General features: G+C 32.4%; 1 protein-coding gene across 1 annotated transcript in view; it reads right to left on the reverse strand.

Annotated features, from left to right (window-relative positions):
• Positions 1-2,241: 2,241 nt before the first annotated feature.
• The window catches only part of LOC108756625 (protein aveugle), a 23,690-nt gene continuing 6,027 nt past the window's right edge, over positions 2,242-19,904 (reverse strand). The window contains exons 2-3 of the mRNA XM_018500581.1: positions 15,425-15,538; positions 2,242-2,474 (exon numbers count right to left, since the gene is read on the reverse strand). Of these exons, the coding sequence (XP_018356083.1) occupies positions 2,286-2,474; positions 15,425-15,538 (303 nt within the window). The 3' untranslated portion in view covers positions 2,242-2,285. The remainder of the gene's footprint in view (positions 2,475-15,424; positions 15,539-19,904) is intronic.

Consider the following 19,904-nt stretch of genomic DNA (forward strand, 5'->3'; position numbering starts at 1 on the left):
TATATATATATTTCTATAAAATTATATGCGTATATACATGCAAAATTATATGCATATATACATATATACATATGTTTCTCACAAAATTCTTTGTCGACATATATTTCGGGATAAATGATGCATTTATATACAATCATAATCGGATTATTGAACATCTGATTTGTGTTTCTGAAAGTATGTAAGGACATATATAATACAATCCTTTTTTTATATATAAATAAATTTTTAACAAAATTACCCGTAAGTGATGTGTCAATTTAAGATCTGTCGAGAATATTGCGTTGCAATATTTGCAATACTTACCGATTCTGGAACACTCATCTTCATTATGTTCATTTCAAGTCCAGCTATGTGTAAAAAATTTCCCATAATTATTACACATGTACTTTAACTGTACCTTTTTATACATATTGTGTCTTTCACGTTTATGCAGAAATAAATCATATCCAGATAAATGTTTTGTAGAGTACATAATACAAATCATAGTTTTTTTCTCGAGTATCTTATTATGAATATTAAAATATCGTTCGCGAAGTATAATAGATTTTGCAAATTTCACAAAACAATAGTTCTCTTGACTTTTTGAGTGTTTTAAATTGTATCCAAAATTTTTTGTTATTTTTTATTTCATCTATATCTGAGTCGGATCTATTATTAATTTGCTTTAACAAGGCCTGTATCAGATTGTTTTCGCTTTCTTTTTCTACAATATCGATTTCAGCATCTATTACTAAATAAATTGATGTTGTTGTTTCGATATCTTTTATAAAAGTAACATCTTGTTTTTCATAACTAATTTTATTAATGTTCTCTTGCTCTATTTCCTAATTATTTTGAATATTCTGCTCATCTGTATTCTCCTCATATGTATATTCTGATAATTCTGAACATTCTTCCCGATTGTAATCTCTTGTTCATTACTTTGATCATTTTGGACATTTGTCATATATATAAAATCTAAATTTTTTACAGCTTTTTATTTCATTTATATCTAAATCGGATCTATTACCAATTTACTTTATTGAAGTATACATCAGATTATTTTCGTTATTTATTTCCATAATATTGATTTCAGTATCTATCGCTAAATTAACTGATGCTGCTATTTCAATACCTTTTATAAAATCCTGCTTTTCATAACTAATCTTATTAATAATCTTTTAATCTGTTCCCCGATTACTTTGAATATTCTTCTCATCTATAATCTCCTATTTAATATTCTGATCATTCTAAATACTCTCACCTATAATCTTCCTCTCATTCTCATCGATAATCTTCTGTTTGTTATTCTGATCAATAATATGTAACAGCTACTGCATATTGCAATATTACTGTTATGTCTCAATGTTTTGCGTGCTATCAGCGTATTAGATTCGTTAAAGCTGTCATCGCAGAGATTACATTTCCATTACAAAAAATGGCACTGTTCCATATGATTATCAAATGTATCTATATCTTGAAAATTCAAGTTGCGTAGATTCACATTCAACTGGGTCGACAGCTCGCTTTTTTTAATTCCTTTAATGGCAATTGCTTGAATTTGATGATCCAAATATTTTAGGTTTTTCGCAACATGTTACGATGCTATAATCTTCATCTGTAAAGATAGCATCTTTCTGTTTTTAATCTAATTGAATTCGTAAAATCTCATCTACTGCTATTGCACTAAGAATTAGTTTACAACTAATATTTAAATAATTTAAACAACGTCTGCATACATTGAAAAGTAAATTGTCATTCGGAAAAATCTAAAAATAAGAAAAAAAACAATATTATTATTCGTACATTATGTATAATAAATACATAAATTTACAAGTTTAAAAAGCACAAAATATCACGCAACATTTTAACTTACAATGATCGGTAAACGTCTACTTATTTTTTCAGGAATATAGTTATCTTTGTGTTCAAACATTGTAATATAATCTGAAGACTTTTCTCCACATAACGGCATATTTCGAGTTTCTTATAAAAAAGATTTACATTTTTATCGAAATAGTCTATTTTTGTATCCATTATATCTTTAAAATAAAAAAATCAACAAATCCTCTGTTTATAAAATAAATTTTATTAAATAAATAAGAATAATAATACATAATATCAAATTCAATGTTTTATTCTTATATAAACTGTATAATTTGATACAAAGTATGTTCTTAAAATAAATATATAATAAATACATTTTTCTATAATATTGTATGTATATACATTTACATACATATTTTATTACACATACCGTTAATAATAATATATATTTAAAAAATATATCTGTGCAACAATAGATTTTATATGTTTCGATCAAGGTTCATCATATTATCACGTCGCTCAATGTCCTTAAGTTCTAACATATCTGTTTTAAGATGCAATTTTATAATTTCCCTCCAAATGTCCATCCTATGCTGTTCATTGTCGATACCAATCCGCCTCAAGCTATTTTCATTTATTCTTAACAATGTCTTTCCTGTAATGTCGTGCTTAAAAAATAGAAAAGATTTTTTTTTATTTTATGCTAAATATATATTCTCATCAATAAAAAAAATCTTAATGTATAATTAACGACATTCTACATGGAATTAGGTCTTACAAACTTCGATTAAGTTCGGTCGATTAAATTTCATTATTGCCAACTGTAAGACTGAAAATACAAGCTAATTTTCTGGCAACTGTGAAAAACAATGTGATAATAACAGCACAAATCTTTATTAATGGCAATTGTCAATCATGAAAAAGCATTATACGAATCGAGCATGTACATATTCGGCGCTCCGTCAGAAAATAATGTTTTCAAGTCTTGCAGTTGGCAATATTTAATCGATTAAGGCTACGATCCACTTGATGCTACAAATTTTCTATAAAAAACTATTTTCCTGCTTTTCTATAAAAAACTATAAGAACATATGGAATTTGTATAGGTATTTACAGTTTTCAATAGTTTCTTAGCTAGTAGCGCACGAGAACTACTATAATAATTCTACAGTTACCAATAAGATTCTATAAGAGTATAATTTTTTATAGTAAAGGGTGGGCCATCTATTGGTACGTTTTTGAATTTTAGCTTCACAACAAAAAAAAAATTAATAAAAAATATCAATGTATGCTCATTTGATCGCATTTTTAAAAACGTACCCTGTATTTTACTTATTAAACTCTTATCAACTTTAAAGCCTATTCTACAATGTGATCTTTGTTTCCTGTTTATTGTTTTTTTAATTTTTGCTTTTTTCTCCTTTACAACCGTTTTATCAACAATTGTATTTTTTGCTACGTATTTCTTTCGAAGTTCGTTAACTTTTATTTCGGGTGATAAAAAACCGGATAAAAAACAAAAAGATAAGATGTAAAAAATAATAAATAGAATAGACTTTATAGTGTTTTATATATAGGTGTTTTATATATAGTACCGACCTATAAGTGCCTACGGTTTTCAAATTATGAAAGTCGAAATATTCTTTATGAGAAACAACTTATTGGTCGTTGGTTGGCCAATGTGTTTCAACAGATTTTCTTTTATAAGTTTTTATGGTAAATTTACTTAGAACGTCAATACTGTTCTATGTGAAAGTACATGCATCCAGTGGTCTATCAGTAATAATAGGAAATATCCCACTGTAATGCTTATAGTTTTTAATAGTTTTTTAATTTCTTGGAAACAAAATTATGGTAGATAATTATTTAGAAGGCACTCCTCAGCTTCAATTTTAATAAAATTATTCGACGCGTTTTTGCATAAAACGAAAGAAGCCGGTAGTAAAATATTGTGCCCAGTTCCGTGAATCGAGATACTAAGCGTTAAAGTTGACCACTATTATGGAAATCTGTCACACTGACTTAATGCAGCTCTGAACACGTATTTTAGTCGATATTTATTTAAAATCGTTAACTCATTTCCGATTTTAATAACATTAGACTCAATCGACGCGTTTTCATTTAAAATGAAAAATGGCTCTGTTTTTGCTATGTGCAACAAGTTAACTTTTAATAGTTTTTAATAGTTTCTAAAAGTTAATTTTTCGGTGTGACAGATTTCCTAATTTCAATAGTCGTCAACTTTAACGCTTAATATTTCGGTTCGCGGGACTAGGCATATTTTACTACTGGGTTCTTTCGTTTCATGCAAAAACGCATCGAATAAGCATAATTTCATTGAAATTGAAGGTGAAGTATCTTCTAAATAATTACCTAAACTAAATCCGTATTATCATATCAAACGTATTACATCAAATCAATCAAGACTCCTCATAAATCAAAGAACTGGAAAGGATACGGGCAGTAGAAGTCAAGCGCAGAAGATGTCGCGCAAATAATATATCTATAAAGTGTGAAACTTCTTTATTCACTAAAACGCGCTTACATGTTTCACTTTTGAGTCCTTCTCAGAGACAACACAAACTAACATACATAAACTGTGAATAAAAATTATCCTGTCATGATGAGCTCCTCTACCTCGAGAATTTAAATGCCAGAATTAAACCCAAAAAGAGTGAAAGAAAAAGAAAGAAGAAAAATAAATGAAGAAAAAGGAAATAATCAAAATATCGAAATAGGGAATATGAAAAACTCATTTAACAAAAATCTTAAAATTATAATTAATTATCCCGAAAATAAGGACGCTCACTCTGATCACAAATCGCAAATTATATCGCAAACATTACTATGAATTATTTAAAAACCGGTTCTCGACATTTTTTTTTGGCCAGTGTCAGACACAGTGAGTCACTTTTAGTTTTAGCTAGTATTATTGAAGCTTACAAATGAAAAATTTCGCATTGGACGTCAATTCCATGAAAATGAAAGTTGGAAAGTAATCAAAAATCACGCCAGAAGGACTCATTACTGCGTAATGACACTGACTGACTCAAAAGTTTTCACTCTTTTCGGGTTTAATTCTGGCATTTAAATTCTCGAGGTAGAGGAGCTCACCATGACAGGATAATTTTTATTCATAGTTTATGTATGTTAGTTTGTTGTGTTGTCTCTGAGCAGGGCTCAAAAGTGAGCCGAAACATGTAAGCGCGTTTTAGTGAATAAAGAAGTTTCACACTTGATAGATATATTATTTGCGCGACGTCTTCTGTGCTTGACTCCTATTGCCCGTACCTAAACTAACTTATACGAGAAATCGAATAACAGTCGAATTCTAAATTGTCTACACATACGTGTATTAAAGCTCAGAGTTAGCGGGTAAGATTATTATTCCTCAGATCTTAGGCTTTTAGGTTCAAATCCTGTCAAAACCCCGTGCGTTTTCAAAAATATATATATGCATATAAAGTGCCAGTTCGGCGTATCTCAATTATGATGAATATATAAGAACAAAAAGTATTTGATTTTTTATTTCTTATATTTACATCATTTTTGCATTTTGGTATTTAATAGGTTGTGTTAATCGAAGTGGAATCTCTATTGGAAATTCTTGGAAACTATACATTACTTTACATAGAAAACTATTAGGGATAGGGAGATTTACCGATTCAAAACGCTCATTAAAAACTAGAATTTTTCCTATAGTAAATTTTAAACAGGATAATGTTTCGAAGCATTTTTTTATTGGACAATTAGTGAAATTCTTTCTTCTCATTGGTCAGTCAAATGCTTCCGAAGCGTTTGTAGCGCCAAGTGGACCACCCCAGATAGCAAAGCGTGTCTTAGTAAAATCGCACAAATATGATTGCTTATGATGCTGGCAACTTGCCATAAATTTGTCTTCAATGATTTCGAATATACCGACATTGTAGCAAAATGCAGGCAACAATATGTATATGTATTGTCAGCAGTTTAATAGCAAGATAGCAGCATCAATATTATCTTGTATTGTCGGTAATATGACAGCATTATATGATGCTGCATATTATTATGGCAACATGATGGCAGTAGTACAAATTTTGATGACATTAAAGTTGTCAACAAATTGCTGACAAATTACTCGAAGTTATCGTGAAGGTATCAAGTTGTCAACAAATGAAGATTGCTGTAAATCAGTTGCTGTAATTCTGGTAGCAACACATGCTTAGCAATACATACTTAGCAAGCAACATCCCAGCAACAAGATAGACACGTTGCTATCTAGAACACCCTAATTAATCGAAATTGATGAGACCGCCCCTTATGCCCATATCAGGACGGCACCTATTCATGAAGTCAAAGAGAAGGAGATTCAACTAGATAGCGAACCGAAAAAGCGGTTCTGATTTGTGATCCTTAATTATCAGGAAGTCCACTGAAAGAAAAGGATTTCTGTAATTGGGTGCCATTTTAAAGCAGTCGTAAAGCGGAGCCTACAATAAAATTCGTAGCAATCATAGGATCTTAAATCATAGAAAATTAACCAATTATAATCGAATATAAGAAGTATAATCGATTATGATTGGACATGATTTTCTACGACTTATGATTCTACGACCGCTATGACTTCTATTGTAGACTCCTGCTATTAGACATCCCTGGTGAAAAAATGTCTGAAAATTTCACTGCAAATGCCTGAAAAAATTTTTGAGAGATTTTCAATAACATTCAGAGACTCTTTCTCAATGAAATTCAAGGATTATTAGCGATTTCTCTGAAAATTATTTTCATGTGTCTAAAAGTTTCTGAATTTCGTTGAAACTCGGGAATTTATTAATCTTTCTAAAGATAAAATTTTCACGGCTTTTCACTTTTCATAGAGTTTCTGCAAATTCTCCAAAAATCATTTTCAAGTCTCTAAAAAATCCTGAATTTAACTGAAATTTAGAAATTCAGTGATGTCTCTGAAAATAGAGTCTTCACGACTTCTCACTTTTTAGAGACTTTCAGCGAATTCTCTAAAAACAATTTTCAAGTGTCTAAAAGTGTCTTTGAATTTCGTTGAAATTCGGGATTTCAGTGATATCTTTGAAGATAGAATTTCATAATTTGTCACTTTTCAGAGACTTTCAGCGATTTTTTTGAAAATTGTTAAGAGTCTGAAAGTCCTTGAATTTCGGGGAATTCAGTAATGTCTCTGAAACTTAAATAGAATAACGCACTTATCAATTAAAGAAAAAAAAGGTGGTGTGTAGTACATAACGAAGAAAACTCCAGAGGTCTCAGATTCGAATCCCACTAGATAAGTATTTTTCAAAATAATTTCAAGTAAAATCATTACATATATCTTGAATGGAACAACTTTTTTAAAAAAATTAATAAAATTTATAAATCTTAAAATATAATTTTTTTTCGAGTATCGCAATGAAAATCTCTGAAAATCTTTGACAAATTCTGAAAGTCTATAAATATACTGTAAAAAATCTGATAAATTTTGTAGGTCTATAAATATACTGTAAAAAATTTTACAAAAATCATTAAAAATCACTAAATTATTTTAATAGATCTTTGAAATTATACTGAAAAATTCTTTGAAAAACTCTGCAACGTATCCGAAAATACTGATATTTTCAGGAAAATTTTCAAACTTTTTTAGAGAAATTTTCGGAGAAATGTTTTCACCAAGTGGTATACGTAGCGCCGCTGCATGTATTTGTTGCTCCAATTTGCGATTATACTCGTAAATCTAAATATCTTTCTAAAAATGTAATACTCACAGATGCGACTTTTTTTTACTAAATTCGTTGATGCCTCTTGAAGGCCAATTCCACTGCCAATTCCACTGGCATGCCAATTATTGAATTTTTTCCGTGCGAATTACAAAAAGACTACTCTTTTTTGAGCATTTTTGCTAGTACATCCACGTAACATGCCATTTTATTATCAATATTACAAATGCTAAATGCACAAATAATATGCAGACTGAGAAAATTTATGATTATAAACTTGGTCCTTAGCAGGACCAAGCAAGACCGAGGTAAGGTCAATTAGTTCGAATAAAATTAATTGAAAATGGCGCCTAATTATAAAAATCCCTTCTTTTCAGCGGACTCTCTCCCAATTAGAGGTCACAAATTGGGACCATTTCCATTTCATAGAATTTCCGCCTCCTTCTCTCTTACTTGATGGAAATGTTTTGAATGGATTCCAATCGGAATTATTCCGTTTATTCCTAGATATTCCTAGATGAGTTATTATGGACAGTTCAATTGTTTCCGAGTCAATCGGAAAGTATTTCCGGCACCTCAGTATGTCTTTAAAACAGAAAATTTGCATAGAACAGAATTTGTGTAACCCTCTATGCTATCAATATGACAGATTTCCTAACCTGTCAACCTAAAAGCTGATTCTACAATGAGTCGATAATCGGTAGTGCTCTTCTAAGACGGGGAGCAAAGATTGTTGCATAATGCATAATGTATAAGAAAATGTACCAATTAAGGTTCTTCGTTTCCTTCCTTTTCAAAAAATAATGAACTCTGATTGGTTGAATTTCTTATGTCTTATGTATTATGCATTATATAAGAGTCTGTGCTCCCCGCTTATGTCTTATCGATGAGTATATCCACACAAACTTGCATAGCCGCATAAATGTATGCATAAAGAAAATTATCCAATTGCATTTCTCCTATAAAAACGCACGTAAAATGTGATTTTATAATTTTCTTTATGCATACGTTTATGCGGCTATGCAAAGAACTGTGCCCAGTTTGGGCCCTGACTGAACAGCATTAAGAACCTAGCTAGGATTGTAAAGCATAAAAAATTAAAAAGGATTAAAAAGTTCCATATGCACAACTTTGTAAAATGTATCCCTTGAGTGCTACAGCTGTTCAAAGTTCGCTATTATGACCATGTATGTATATTGTGTATCATGTAGGACTGGTTTTATTTGATTTCTCGAATCATCTAGTATCTGGAATATGTCCAATCTTGATGACAATTAAAACATTTTTTGGACCCTAAATGAATAGTTATAAGTCAATATAAATGGTATATATTAATCGATAAAGAGGGAAGAGAGACACTATAAAAGTATGAAACAAAAGTTTTAATTGCCTAACAGGGATTTAGCCGGATTATAATGAACTGTACCAAATACATATTACTTCTTTGGTACAATCCGTTACCGCCGTCACCGTGGGGATGCCCTGGACGCAGAGAAATTGGATAACCCGGGAAAAAATATTTTATATATAATTATATAAAAATATGTATAATTTTATATAATTGTATATAATTATATATATGTATATATAATTATACATAAAATTATATATAATTTTTTATATAATTACGTAGGCTGCTGAAAAAGTTTCTGCAATCTAGTACTTCCAGTGGCGCAAACGTTCTGCTACTATCATATCCGAAAATTAGACGTTTTTAACCTATAATTCAATTGACAATTTGTACCCAAGCCAACTAGTTTTGTTTGCATAGTATTTGCATAGTATTTTAAAAGAAGTTATTTTGTAAGAAAATGGAAATTTCGCGTGAAAATTTTCGGGCAATGATTTTTTACGATTACAAATGTAATCTAACTCCGAAACAATGCATCGATCGACTTCATTTGGCTTTTGGATGAAGCACCATCCAATAGGACTGTTTATAATTGATTTGCCGAATTCCAGCGTGGACGTACCTTTCTTAGTGATGAATTCCGTGAAGGTCGTCCACGTCTGTTGTTGCCACTAATGTTGATGCTGTGCGTGAAATGATTGAGCGAGACCGGCATATAACATACCGCGAGATTCAGGCATCCTTAGACATTGACATGAAAGCAATACATACGATTTTGCATGATTACTTGAGCGTACGGAAACTTTGCAGTCGTTGGATCCCACACAATTTGACCGAGGTCAAAAACAGGCTCGTGTTAAATGGAGCAAAGAAATGCTCAAGAAATTCAACCGAGGTCGATCAAATTTGGTCTACACATCGTTACTGGGGACGAAATATGGATCTATTCGTATGAGCCCGAAAGTAAACAACAATCCATTGTTTGGGTATTTCAAAATGAACGGAAACCAACAAAAGTTATTCGTTCACGCAGCGCTGCCAAGCAAATGATTGCTTGTTTCTTCGGTTATACCGGACATGTGACAACCGTGGCTTTAGAGGATCGAAGGACTATAAATACTGATTGATATACAGCAATTTGTTTGCCAGAAGCCATAAATGAATTGCGTAGAACAAACCAAAATCGTCGCATCATCCTTTATCGTGACAACGCCAGCTGTCACACAGCACATCAAACCATTGATTTTTTATCCAGTAATAATGTCGAATTGATGACTCATTGCCCGTATTCACCTGATTTATCACCTAATGACTTCTTTTTGTTCCCAAACATTAAAAATAAGATGCGTGGTGAGCGATTTGAGTCGCCTGAAGCAGCTGTTGAAACATTTCGTACACTGATTTCTGAGCCTTAGAGTGGAAAAAATGCTTCGAAAATTAGTTCGAGCGTATGCAAAAATGTATCGATCTTAAAGGCGAATACTTCGAAAAACAATAAAGTCATTTACCGAATTTTACATGTTTTTTTTTCATATTGTTTGCAGAAACTTTTCCAGCAGCCTACGTATATATAAAATTATATATAATTATATAAAATATATCCATTTATATACAAATAAATATATAAAATTATATATAATGTTATATAATTATATATAGAATATTTTTTCCCGGGAAGATTAGTGATACATGGTCATAACAGCGAACTTTGGATAATTCTAGCACTCAGGAAACCTCTCCTATAAAGTTGGGCTTATGGAATTTTTTATTCTCTTTTGATACCTTAAAATTTTAGCATGTCTCAAAGTTGTTCATCCGAGATCTAAATTCCCCTATAAAACTAGGCATAGTCTTTTGTGTTGATATATACTGAATCGGTGAAGTTGATCAACAGCCAACTTATACGACTAAAACTATCGATTTTTTTAAGATTAACCAAATTCAACTTTATTTCCTCCCATTAGTTGAGCTAAACGACTCGCTGCACAACTAACAACTACCCAGCAAACATTTTGTTCCCAAATCGTAGCCAAATCAAACATAAAATTCTGACATAAAATTCCAATAAAGTAAAGTACCAAAACCAGAGCTGTGTCCGCAAAATAGGATATGCAATATAAACCGTATCTGAAAAATATATTCTCAAATTGGAGCCAATATTAAAGCAGATTTGGTAATAGCAATATGATCACAGATCTATACCAAATGCACACCAGATCTGTAGTCAAATATGCTGACTATGAAGAATGGCAAATATAACCCAAATACAGCCTGTGGCCAGATATGCCAACAGAATGATACCAAATACAATATAAACATACATAATGTAAAACATAATTTCAACCGCGTGAATTAAAATATATAATGTAAATGATTCAAATAATAAATTAATTAGAAACATGTTAAGGACTACAAACCATAAGAATAAAATATAAATAATAAGCAAGATATATTAAAAAGCGCTAAAACATATTACAACAAATTAAAATAAACGGCGTTTCGATTTCCATCAGTCAAGTCAGTTCTCAATTAGACATGTAATATTTTTAAGTAAAATATTTATACAAACATATTAAAAAAGTCAACGGTTAATAATAATTAAAAGATAATTAAATGAGACGGAATATAGACTTTGATGTAAAAAATAATGGCATAATTATATCCTATGGTTATCGCATTGATATGAAAACGCATCCTGTTATCAAATCCAAAAACTCCAATTTCTAGCAATGTCATTGTGCGTATGCCAAAATGGAGATTACTCGTTATTATTGTGTCGCAATTACAATAGTTTGATAAAAATATATGAAGTCAAAAATGTCGGTAAAAACAATGAAAAACTCAGTCTGTTAATATAATAATAAAAGGATATAAAACAAGTGAAGATAATTCATCTTGCTGATTATTTATATTTCATTTTTATTCTTATGGTTCGTAGTCCTTTTTAACATATTTCTAATTAACCAAATATACAATAATTCAGTTTTATTGCTGAAATATTGTTGTATATTTTAAAATGTGATATTAATCAATAATTACACAGTGCGACAAAATAAATTATTGGAACGCGATTCCAAATATGAAGATTAAGTGTAAGAAAATCAATAATTATAAAAGTTTTCGAGGATTTCCTCCGTGTCCAGATCCATTCTTAAAATGCCAACGTTTCGTAAACCTTGCAGTCCACTTCATCAGGGCGAAGAGCAATCTGATACTGAGATGTTCCTCTAGGCCACACAATCCGAATCACACATAACCAACTCAACGGACTTTATAAAAAAGATCCAAAAAATCCGACTACGTCCCACAGACTTGCTTATAAGTTTCGATGTAGATGCCTTTTCACACAAGTTCCAATAAAAGACACATTAAATATAATAAAGGCTTCACATAAAGTCCTCTCCGACCTCATCCCACTAATAGAGCACTGCTTAACAACAACTACAGAAAACCCAGAACACACACAAATAGATACCTACATGCCGAGTCGCACCACCACCCATCACAAAAACAGTCTGCAATCAACTCACTTGTACATAGAGCTTTCACCATCTTTGACAAAGAACATCTACAGACAGAACTCAACCACTTAAAACTATCCTTACAGAAAAACGGACACGACAAAAAAGACATAATTAAAACAATCAATAAACATGCAAACAAAACAACGGGTTCTGACACACAACCAGACGAAAGGATTCTATCCATTCTCCCATATGTCAAAAGAACAAATCGGATTGGCAGGATATTAAACAAACACAATATCCGAATTATCTTTAAATCACCCAAAAAGATAGGATAAATCTTAAGAAATCCTAAAGATCAAAGACCTCCATTCAGCTCCGCAGGAGTATACAAAATACCTTGTTCCTGCGGACAAGTATACATTGGAGAAACCAGGAGAAACCAGGAGAAACCTACGGATAAAAGAACACCAACGTGATGTCAGGCTAAAACACGTTACGCAGTTAGCATTATCAGAACACAACATCGAAACAGAACATCAAATATTGTTTGATAAAACGACCACAATAGCCAACATTACTTCATACTTTCCAAGAAATATATATCTATAGAGAAGTCATAAAGATACAGAAACATCCTAATCTAAATAGAGATAATGGCTACAACATAAATAAAATATGGAAAACCATTCTCCTGATTATTGAAGACGGACCAATCCCCCCCATCTCTCCCCCCCCTCACCCACAATTCTCTTCTTTCCCTCCACCACTCCAACAAGTAGCGTATAAAAAGGAACTCGAAGAAACAGCTCAGTATCAGGCTGCTTTTCGCCCTGATGAAGTGGACTGCAAGGTTCACGAAACGTTGGCATTTCAAGAATAGATCTGGACACGGAGGAAACCCGCGAAACGCAACTTTTATATAGAAAACTTTTATATAGAAACTCATGGAAGCTTCAAGAATAAAATCAATAATTTTATTAACATCATTATTTAAAATACATACGGCAAAGTTATAAAATAATAAAAAAAACATTCGGAAACTCCATTCGAAAGACTTTGGGAATCTCTAGAGGACTCGCTAACTTAATTTGTATATATTTTCTTATACTCCTGGGCGTTTTCTTTTTACGAAAAGCGAGTTCATCTCGTGGCGGGACCGCGTATGACAATGACAGATTTTGATCAATTTTTGACAATTTACCATAAAGTTAGATCAGTAAGGTTTGTTCAGCTTTTGTCGTAAACTTACTGTTAAATTATTGTTTGTAAATCTTGCTTGATTTTGGTCTCATATTCCTTATTTGTCATCAATTTGACAGCTTTAAGTACAATAAAATTTGCATTAAATTTGTCTTCAAAACTTGTAGTAAGATTTTAGAAAATTTGTTTGCGATAGGATTTGACTATTTGTGAACGTATTTAATGGAAGTTTGCTAACAATAGTAACAGTAACAAAGTATGTTTCCTATTTGCAGCAAAATGGTAAATATAATCTGTTGTCAATATTTGCGATCGCAGAAAAGATTATAAGAGTAGTAAATGCGAAAAATTATAGTCACCTATTTAGATTAAAAATGGTTAAGATTTCCGACTACCGACTCATTGTAGAATCAGCATAATAATTAATGTCTTGATTCGCAGGGCAAAGCGATACTTTTTTTGTCAGATTCGTTTATTTCGTATAAAAACGCATCGAATAAGCTTAATTTTATTGATTTTTGAGGTGTTGTAGCTAAATCTAATTACCTTGATCGGAAACGTGACATTCCGATTGCGATTCCGTTCATGCGTTTTTGCTATTATGATTTACGAACGGAACGAGCTTTCTTATTTCTGTAGATTGTAAGCGAAAAGAGAAGAACAAAAGAAATAAATAATAACGACCAATAACGATGCAGCAAAAATAACTAAACTCAATAAAATGTCCGTGTGGATATATCTTTAACGTACATTTTCGTCAGTAAAATAAAGTAAAATATTTCACCAGCTAGCGTTAACAACAGTAATTGCATTTTAAATGCAATTTTGGAATATTTCACGCCGATGTAGTTACACACTCGTTACATCATCGTTATAATTTATTATTTTACTTTAAATAAATTTTTCTAAAGTAACAGTACCACTGAGAGAAGAAATTTCATATAACCATCAAAAGTATGCTGCTTTTATACTGAAAAAAAGATTGGCTGTTGCAACAATTAAAATGGTAAAATATGGCATAACATTTTTATTGGCAGTTATGCTGCAGCAGTCAATAAAAATATGCTATGTCATATTTGACCATCTTTTTTTTAATGTATAGTAGAAAAAACGATTGGCACATTATTACTGATTGATTATTATTATTAATTCATTTCGATCGGAATCGACATTTCGACAGCTCGAGAGGTGTCAGAAACTTTCCAATCGATTTGGAAACAATCCGACTGTCTATAATAACCTATCTAGAGATAAACGGAATAGTTCCAATTGAAAAGATTGTGTACCGATGTCTACTAATTCGTTTGGATTTTGCTTGTTTCTGGCTTGCTAATTAGAATCTCAAAAATGTTCAATAAAGTTCCACTTTATAACTATTCACAGCTATGTGCTTTCACAGCTATGTGTTTTCATAGTATAAATATCGGACATTTTAACTAGGACGATTAAAGTATAGGACATTTTATCTAATGATATTTCTTATAGACTTACATACATTGATTGGGCGTAAAAGTCCATTTTGCCCGTTCCTCTCGCTCATTCCAGATCTAGAGAAATAGGTGGAAAGCCCATTCTGCTCGGAAATCATAATAGCAAAAATACATGAACGGAATCGCAATCGGAAACTTGCCAGTCGCAATTTCGCATTTCCGATTGAAATCCCAAAATTTCCATAATAGGTGCCCCTATGGATTAACGATTACGATTGACGGTTGCCCGATTCTACTTCAACCTATCACGATGTAGCGAGTTCATCGTAATTGGCTGAAATAGAACCGGGCAACCGTAACTGTCAACCAGTAGTCTTCCCTTAGTAACGCGGCAAATCTATGGAGAAGCAGGATTAAAAGAAAAATTTAGAAAACGTACTTATGACAAAGTAAAAAAACACTTACATGCAGAAATAGTTCATAGTATAACTGATAATAGTCGCTGCAGTGTCGTCTCAGCCATTTCTGCACATCTAGTACATTCCATAAATTCACCGGACGTGGTCGAGTTGTCTTGCTCTGGAAAATGCAACAATTTACACATTGGCATAGTCGGGCTCTGGTGGAGCCTAGCGACGTCAAAGTACTTCTTTTCGAAAGCTTGGCGGTACCAAGTATATATTATACTTTTAGGGATGCATCGGACATTCCGGAAAATATCCGGTATCCGATATTATGCTTGGCGCAGGTTATAATAAAGTATTACGTGAGGCAATCGCTTGCAATAAAGAATTCTTAAGATATATTGCTTTTCGCTATAAGAGATTATTTATTTTTGTTTCCGTTACATGGTGTCAAAAGTGGGATCGTTCACGCGGAGGTAAAAATTGTGTGAAACTATCTTTGAAAAGCAAGGAAAGGGACTTTCTTAAGTCGCGTACAGACTTAGATCAGAACGCTGTTGCGAATTGTCCGCGAACGTCACAAGAACGTTGCAAGAAGGACGGCGCAATATGAATGATAGCTCGAACGCTACCACGAACATCACTGCATAAAATGACGTACAGACTTGTATCTGAACGCGATCGCGAATATCATTGCGAACAAGACGTGTGCAGTGTGGACAGTGTCTCAAACGCTGTTATGAACATCACCGTATAACATCAGATCGATCGACCGAGAAGTCGGTTTTTCGCCGCCACATCAAAGAAATGTTTGCAATTAGCTGCGTACAGACTTGTATCAGAACGTCGCCGCGAACGCCGCCGTAAACAAGACAGCGCGATGGTACCAATGTGGACAGTGTCTCGAGCGTCGTCGCGAACATCGGGCCCTCCTGCCAAGGCAAGGAGTCAATTTTTTACCACTAAACAAATCATCGCAGTATATTTTCGTGCAGTTCTTTATATACTATCGTTTGATTCGTTACTTCTCAGTTTGCATTCCCGGCAATAGAGTGGTCGAAGGAAAAAATTTTCTTGTTAATTGAAAAATATAGAACATTTGAATTGTTATGAAACGCAAAGCATCAATTTTTGTACATACGTCTGTCACACCAAGCTCAGAAACTAAACTGAAACTAACAAAAATGGAATATCGTACGCGATGAGGTTCGTGACAGTTCGTGGCAATTATAACAAAGGTAGCATCAACGCGATAGCGTTTGCGACGGTGTTCGTAACAGTGTTCGCGAACAGTCAGCCTGACATTTACATCTATTCACATCAGTGAATAGATCATTTAAAAACCTTATAACTTTTGTAAGAAACATTTCTTTCGAAAATGCTTAGTTTTCGAGATATTTCACTGCGCCAGAACTTTTTACTCATCCTGTATAATGTGTACTTTAATAAACACATTAGTGTAATAAATACTTGAATTAAATATACATATTATACGAGGTCTGGCTATTAAATAACGAGACTGCTTATGAAAAAGAGTTTTATTTTAAAAATTATTCTACAATTGAATGCTCCCCTTCAATGTACTCCCCTCCCCTCGCCACACACCGTTCCATTCGTTTTTTCCATTGGTCAAAGCAATGCTGAAAGTCTTCTTTTGTAAGAGCATTTAGAAGCTCCGCCGATTTTCGCTTCACCTTTTCCATCGACTCGAACCGGGTTCCTTTTAAGGCAGACTTGATCTTCGGAAACAGGAAAAAGTCACAGGGTGCTAAATCAGGCGAGTACGGCGGCAAATCGAGCACTGGAGTGCCTCTAGCGGCTTATATAATAACGCTTCACAAACAGCGCGTTATGGGCAGGTGCGTTGTCCTGGTGTAAGATCCACGACTTGTTTTTCCACAACTCCGGCCGTTTCTTACGAACTCGCTCTCGCAGTGTTGCCAAAACTGTCAAATAGTAAGTTTGGTTTACAGTTTGACCCTCTGGAACCCATTCAGTCATCACGATGCCGTTGATGTCGAAAAAAACGATTAGCATGGCTTTAAATTTTGATTTCGACATCCTTGCTTTTTTCATTCTTGGCGATGCAGGAGTTTTCCAGTGCATGGATTGCCGCTTAGTTTCAACATCGTATTGGAATATCCAGGTTTCATCGCAAGTGATGATGTTTTCCATCAATTCAGGCTCTTCATCTAACCTCTCAAGAAAATCTGAGCAGATCTGTTGACGGACGAGCTTTTGGTCAGGGGTCAAATTTTTTGGGACCAACTTCGCACAGACTTTCTTCATGTTTAATTCGTCATGTAAAATTTTTCTGACAGTTTCTTTATCGACGTTTACAGTCTCAGCAATCATCCGAATGCTCATACGACGATCTCCGCGCACAATTTCATTGATTTTGGTCACTGTTTGCGGAGTTGAAACAGAGACAGGTCGACCTGGACGTTGGTCATCTTCGGTGCTCTCTCGGCCTTCAGAAAACCGTTTATACCATTCGAAAACACGCGCACGAGATAGAGAATTCTCACCATAGGCCTCTTTCAACAACTTATAGCACTCAGTCGGAGTTTTTTTTAATTTAACGAGAAATTTCACATTGATCCGTTGCTCGTGTTTTTCGTCACACATTGTTATCGGCACGAGAAAAAAACAAGTTCGTTTCTAACCTCTATAGAAAAAATACTACTACTGCGACAAAAACGTGTTTTCGTACTGGAATAGTAGACACTTCCAGCTATCCAACGCTGCATTTCCTACCCTACTCCTCTAGGACGCCTTCTGCGCGCGCAGTCTCTTTATTTAATAGCCAGACCTCGTAAATATAGTGTCACAGTTCATAAATACAAACTTTATGCAGCACATCTTGAAACATCATTTAAGATTATAGATATATATAATTATATCCAAATCTAGCGATTCAACAACAGCATTCAATATAATTTTACAATAAGTACTTAAAATACAAGATTTAACTACGCACGCGAACGGTGAGCTCAGAATAGAAAATCTAACGAATACTAAAACTAATACAAACAGAAAATCTAACATGGAGTCATATAAACAAAGAAAGAACCAAGAAACAAAAGTGATCTTCTTAATTTTCAACTTTTGTGTTTTCATAAAATTATCAAATATTGAAATAGCGTTCTCTAAATTAGCACACAATTATTATTGAAAATCTAACAGTATATTTGTATAATAGAGCGGTAATAGAGAGCCTTATAGGGAGAGAGTGGCAAACTTCATCACCTGACCCAGTCTCCTCTGATTGAACATGGTTATTAAAGCTATATAGGACATTCATGGATGCAGAAGTGAGTTAGAATAGATTAGAGAAGAGTTGAAAAATTATTAATTTTGGAAGTATCTTCCTCTATTGTATATATACATTATACTATCAAGAAAAAAAAAATTTTTTTTTTTAATCGGTTACTTAGCTCAAAAGCTTTCATTTCATACCAAAAGAACACCTCTAAATTATTATTAAAAAATATTAAGATTTAGAAGTCGTTAGTAGACGATTTTTAAATTAAAGTTTTGATTTTCCTTAATACCATGTTTAATTTGATGCAAAAATGACTTAATCCGGATTTCAAATATGGTACTGTATGTTTTTTTTAATCGCTGAACACGATGCAATAGTTTATTTAACCCTATGATATACGCCTTAAGAAATACAACCTGATTAATGTGAACAAATTTCGAATTCAAAGTCGATTTTAGCAAGATCCCAAGCATTCAAATTGTGTAATTTTTTCACATTAATCGGGCTGTATTTCTTAAGGCATATAGCGTAGAATTAAATCAGGCAACGTTACCTCATAAAAATAAGTTTTTTCCGTTACTCGTTATTCATTTGCAAAAGTAACTCGTTATTCATTATTGTTATTCAAAATATAACGAGTTATTACTTTTTTTTCTTGACATTAATAGAATATTATATGCAGATTTTTGCGGTAAATGTAAAAAAGATGTCAAAATTCTATTTTTTAGTAAGAAAATAGAGTTCAAAAAATATATGCCTGTAGTAAACATTATGCGTTATTTTTATGAACGAAAATAAATGCTGTCATATCACAGAATATATACTGCATTTTTTTGTAATTTTTATACTTAAATAAATTTATTTTTCGTATTAATTTTAATAAGATATCTTTAAATTATACGTTTAACTCTTAATATATATACAATTTGCTTTTATTGTGCATGATGGATCATTTGTGTGTGGTTAATTTCTATTCATAATGTTTCCAAATATACCAAAATTATGAATAGATTCTTATATATTTTAACATCTTTAAAAAACATTTAAAAAACATGTGAAGTTATATATTTAAAAAGGAAGAAAGAATAAAAAGAATTATTTAGCCAGGTGCAATATTTCGAAGAAAAGAAACAAGATACGAATGACTCATCGTGAATACTAAGAGTAAAATGATATTATATTATAATAAAAAAATAGTATTATTTGTAATCTGCATTATAAATATATATTTAATTTGTAAGATATGACACAGAAAAAATTTTATTTTAAGAAATTA

The sequence above is a fragment of the Trachymyrmex septentrionalis genome, unplaced genomic scaffold (assembly GCF_001594115.1).
Source record: "Trachymyrmex septentrionalis isolate Tsep2-gDNA-1 unplaced genomic scaffold, Tsep1.0 scaffold129, whole genome shotgun sequence".
Lineage (NCBI taxonomy): Eukaryota > Metazoa > Arthropoda > Insecta > Hymenoptera > Formicidae > Trachymyrmex > Trachymyrmex septentrionalis.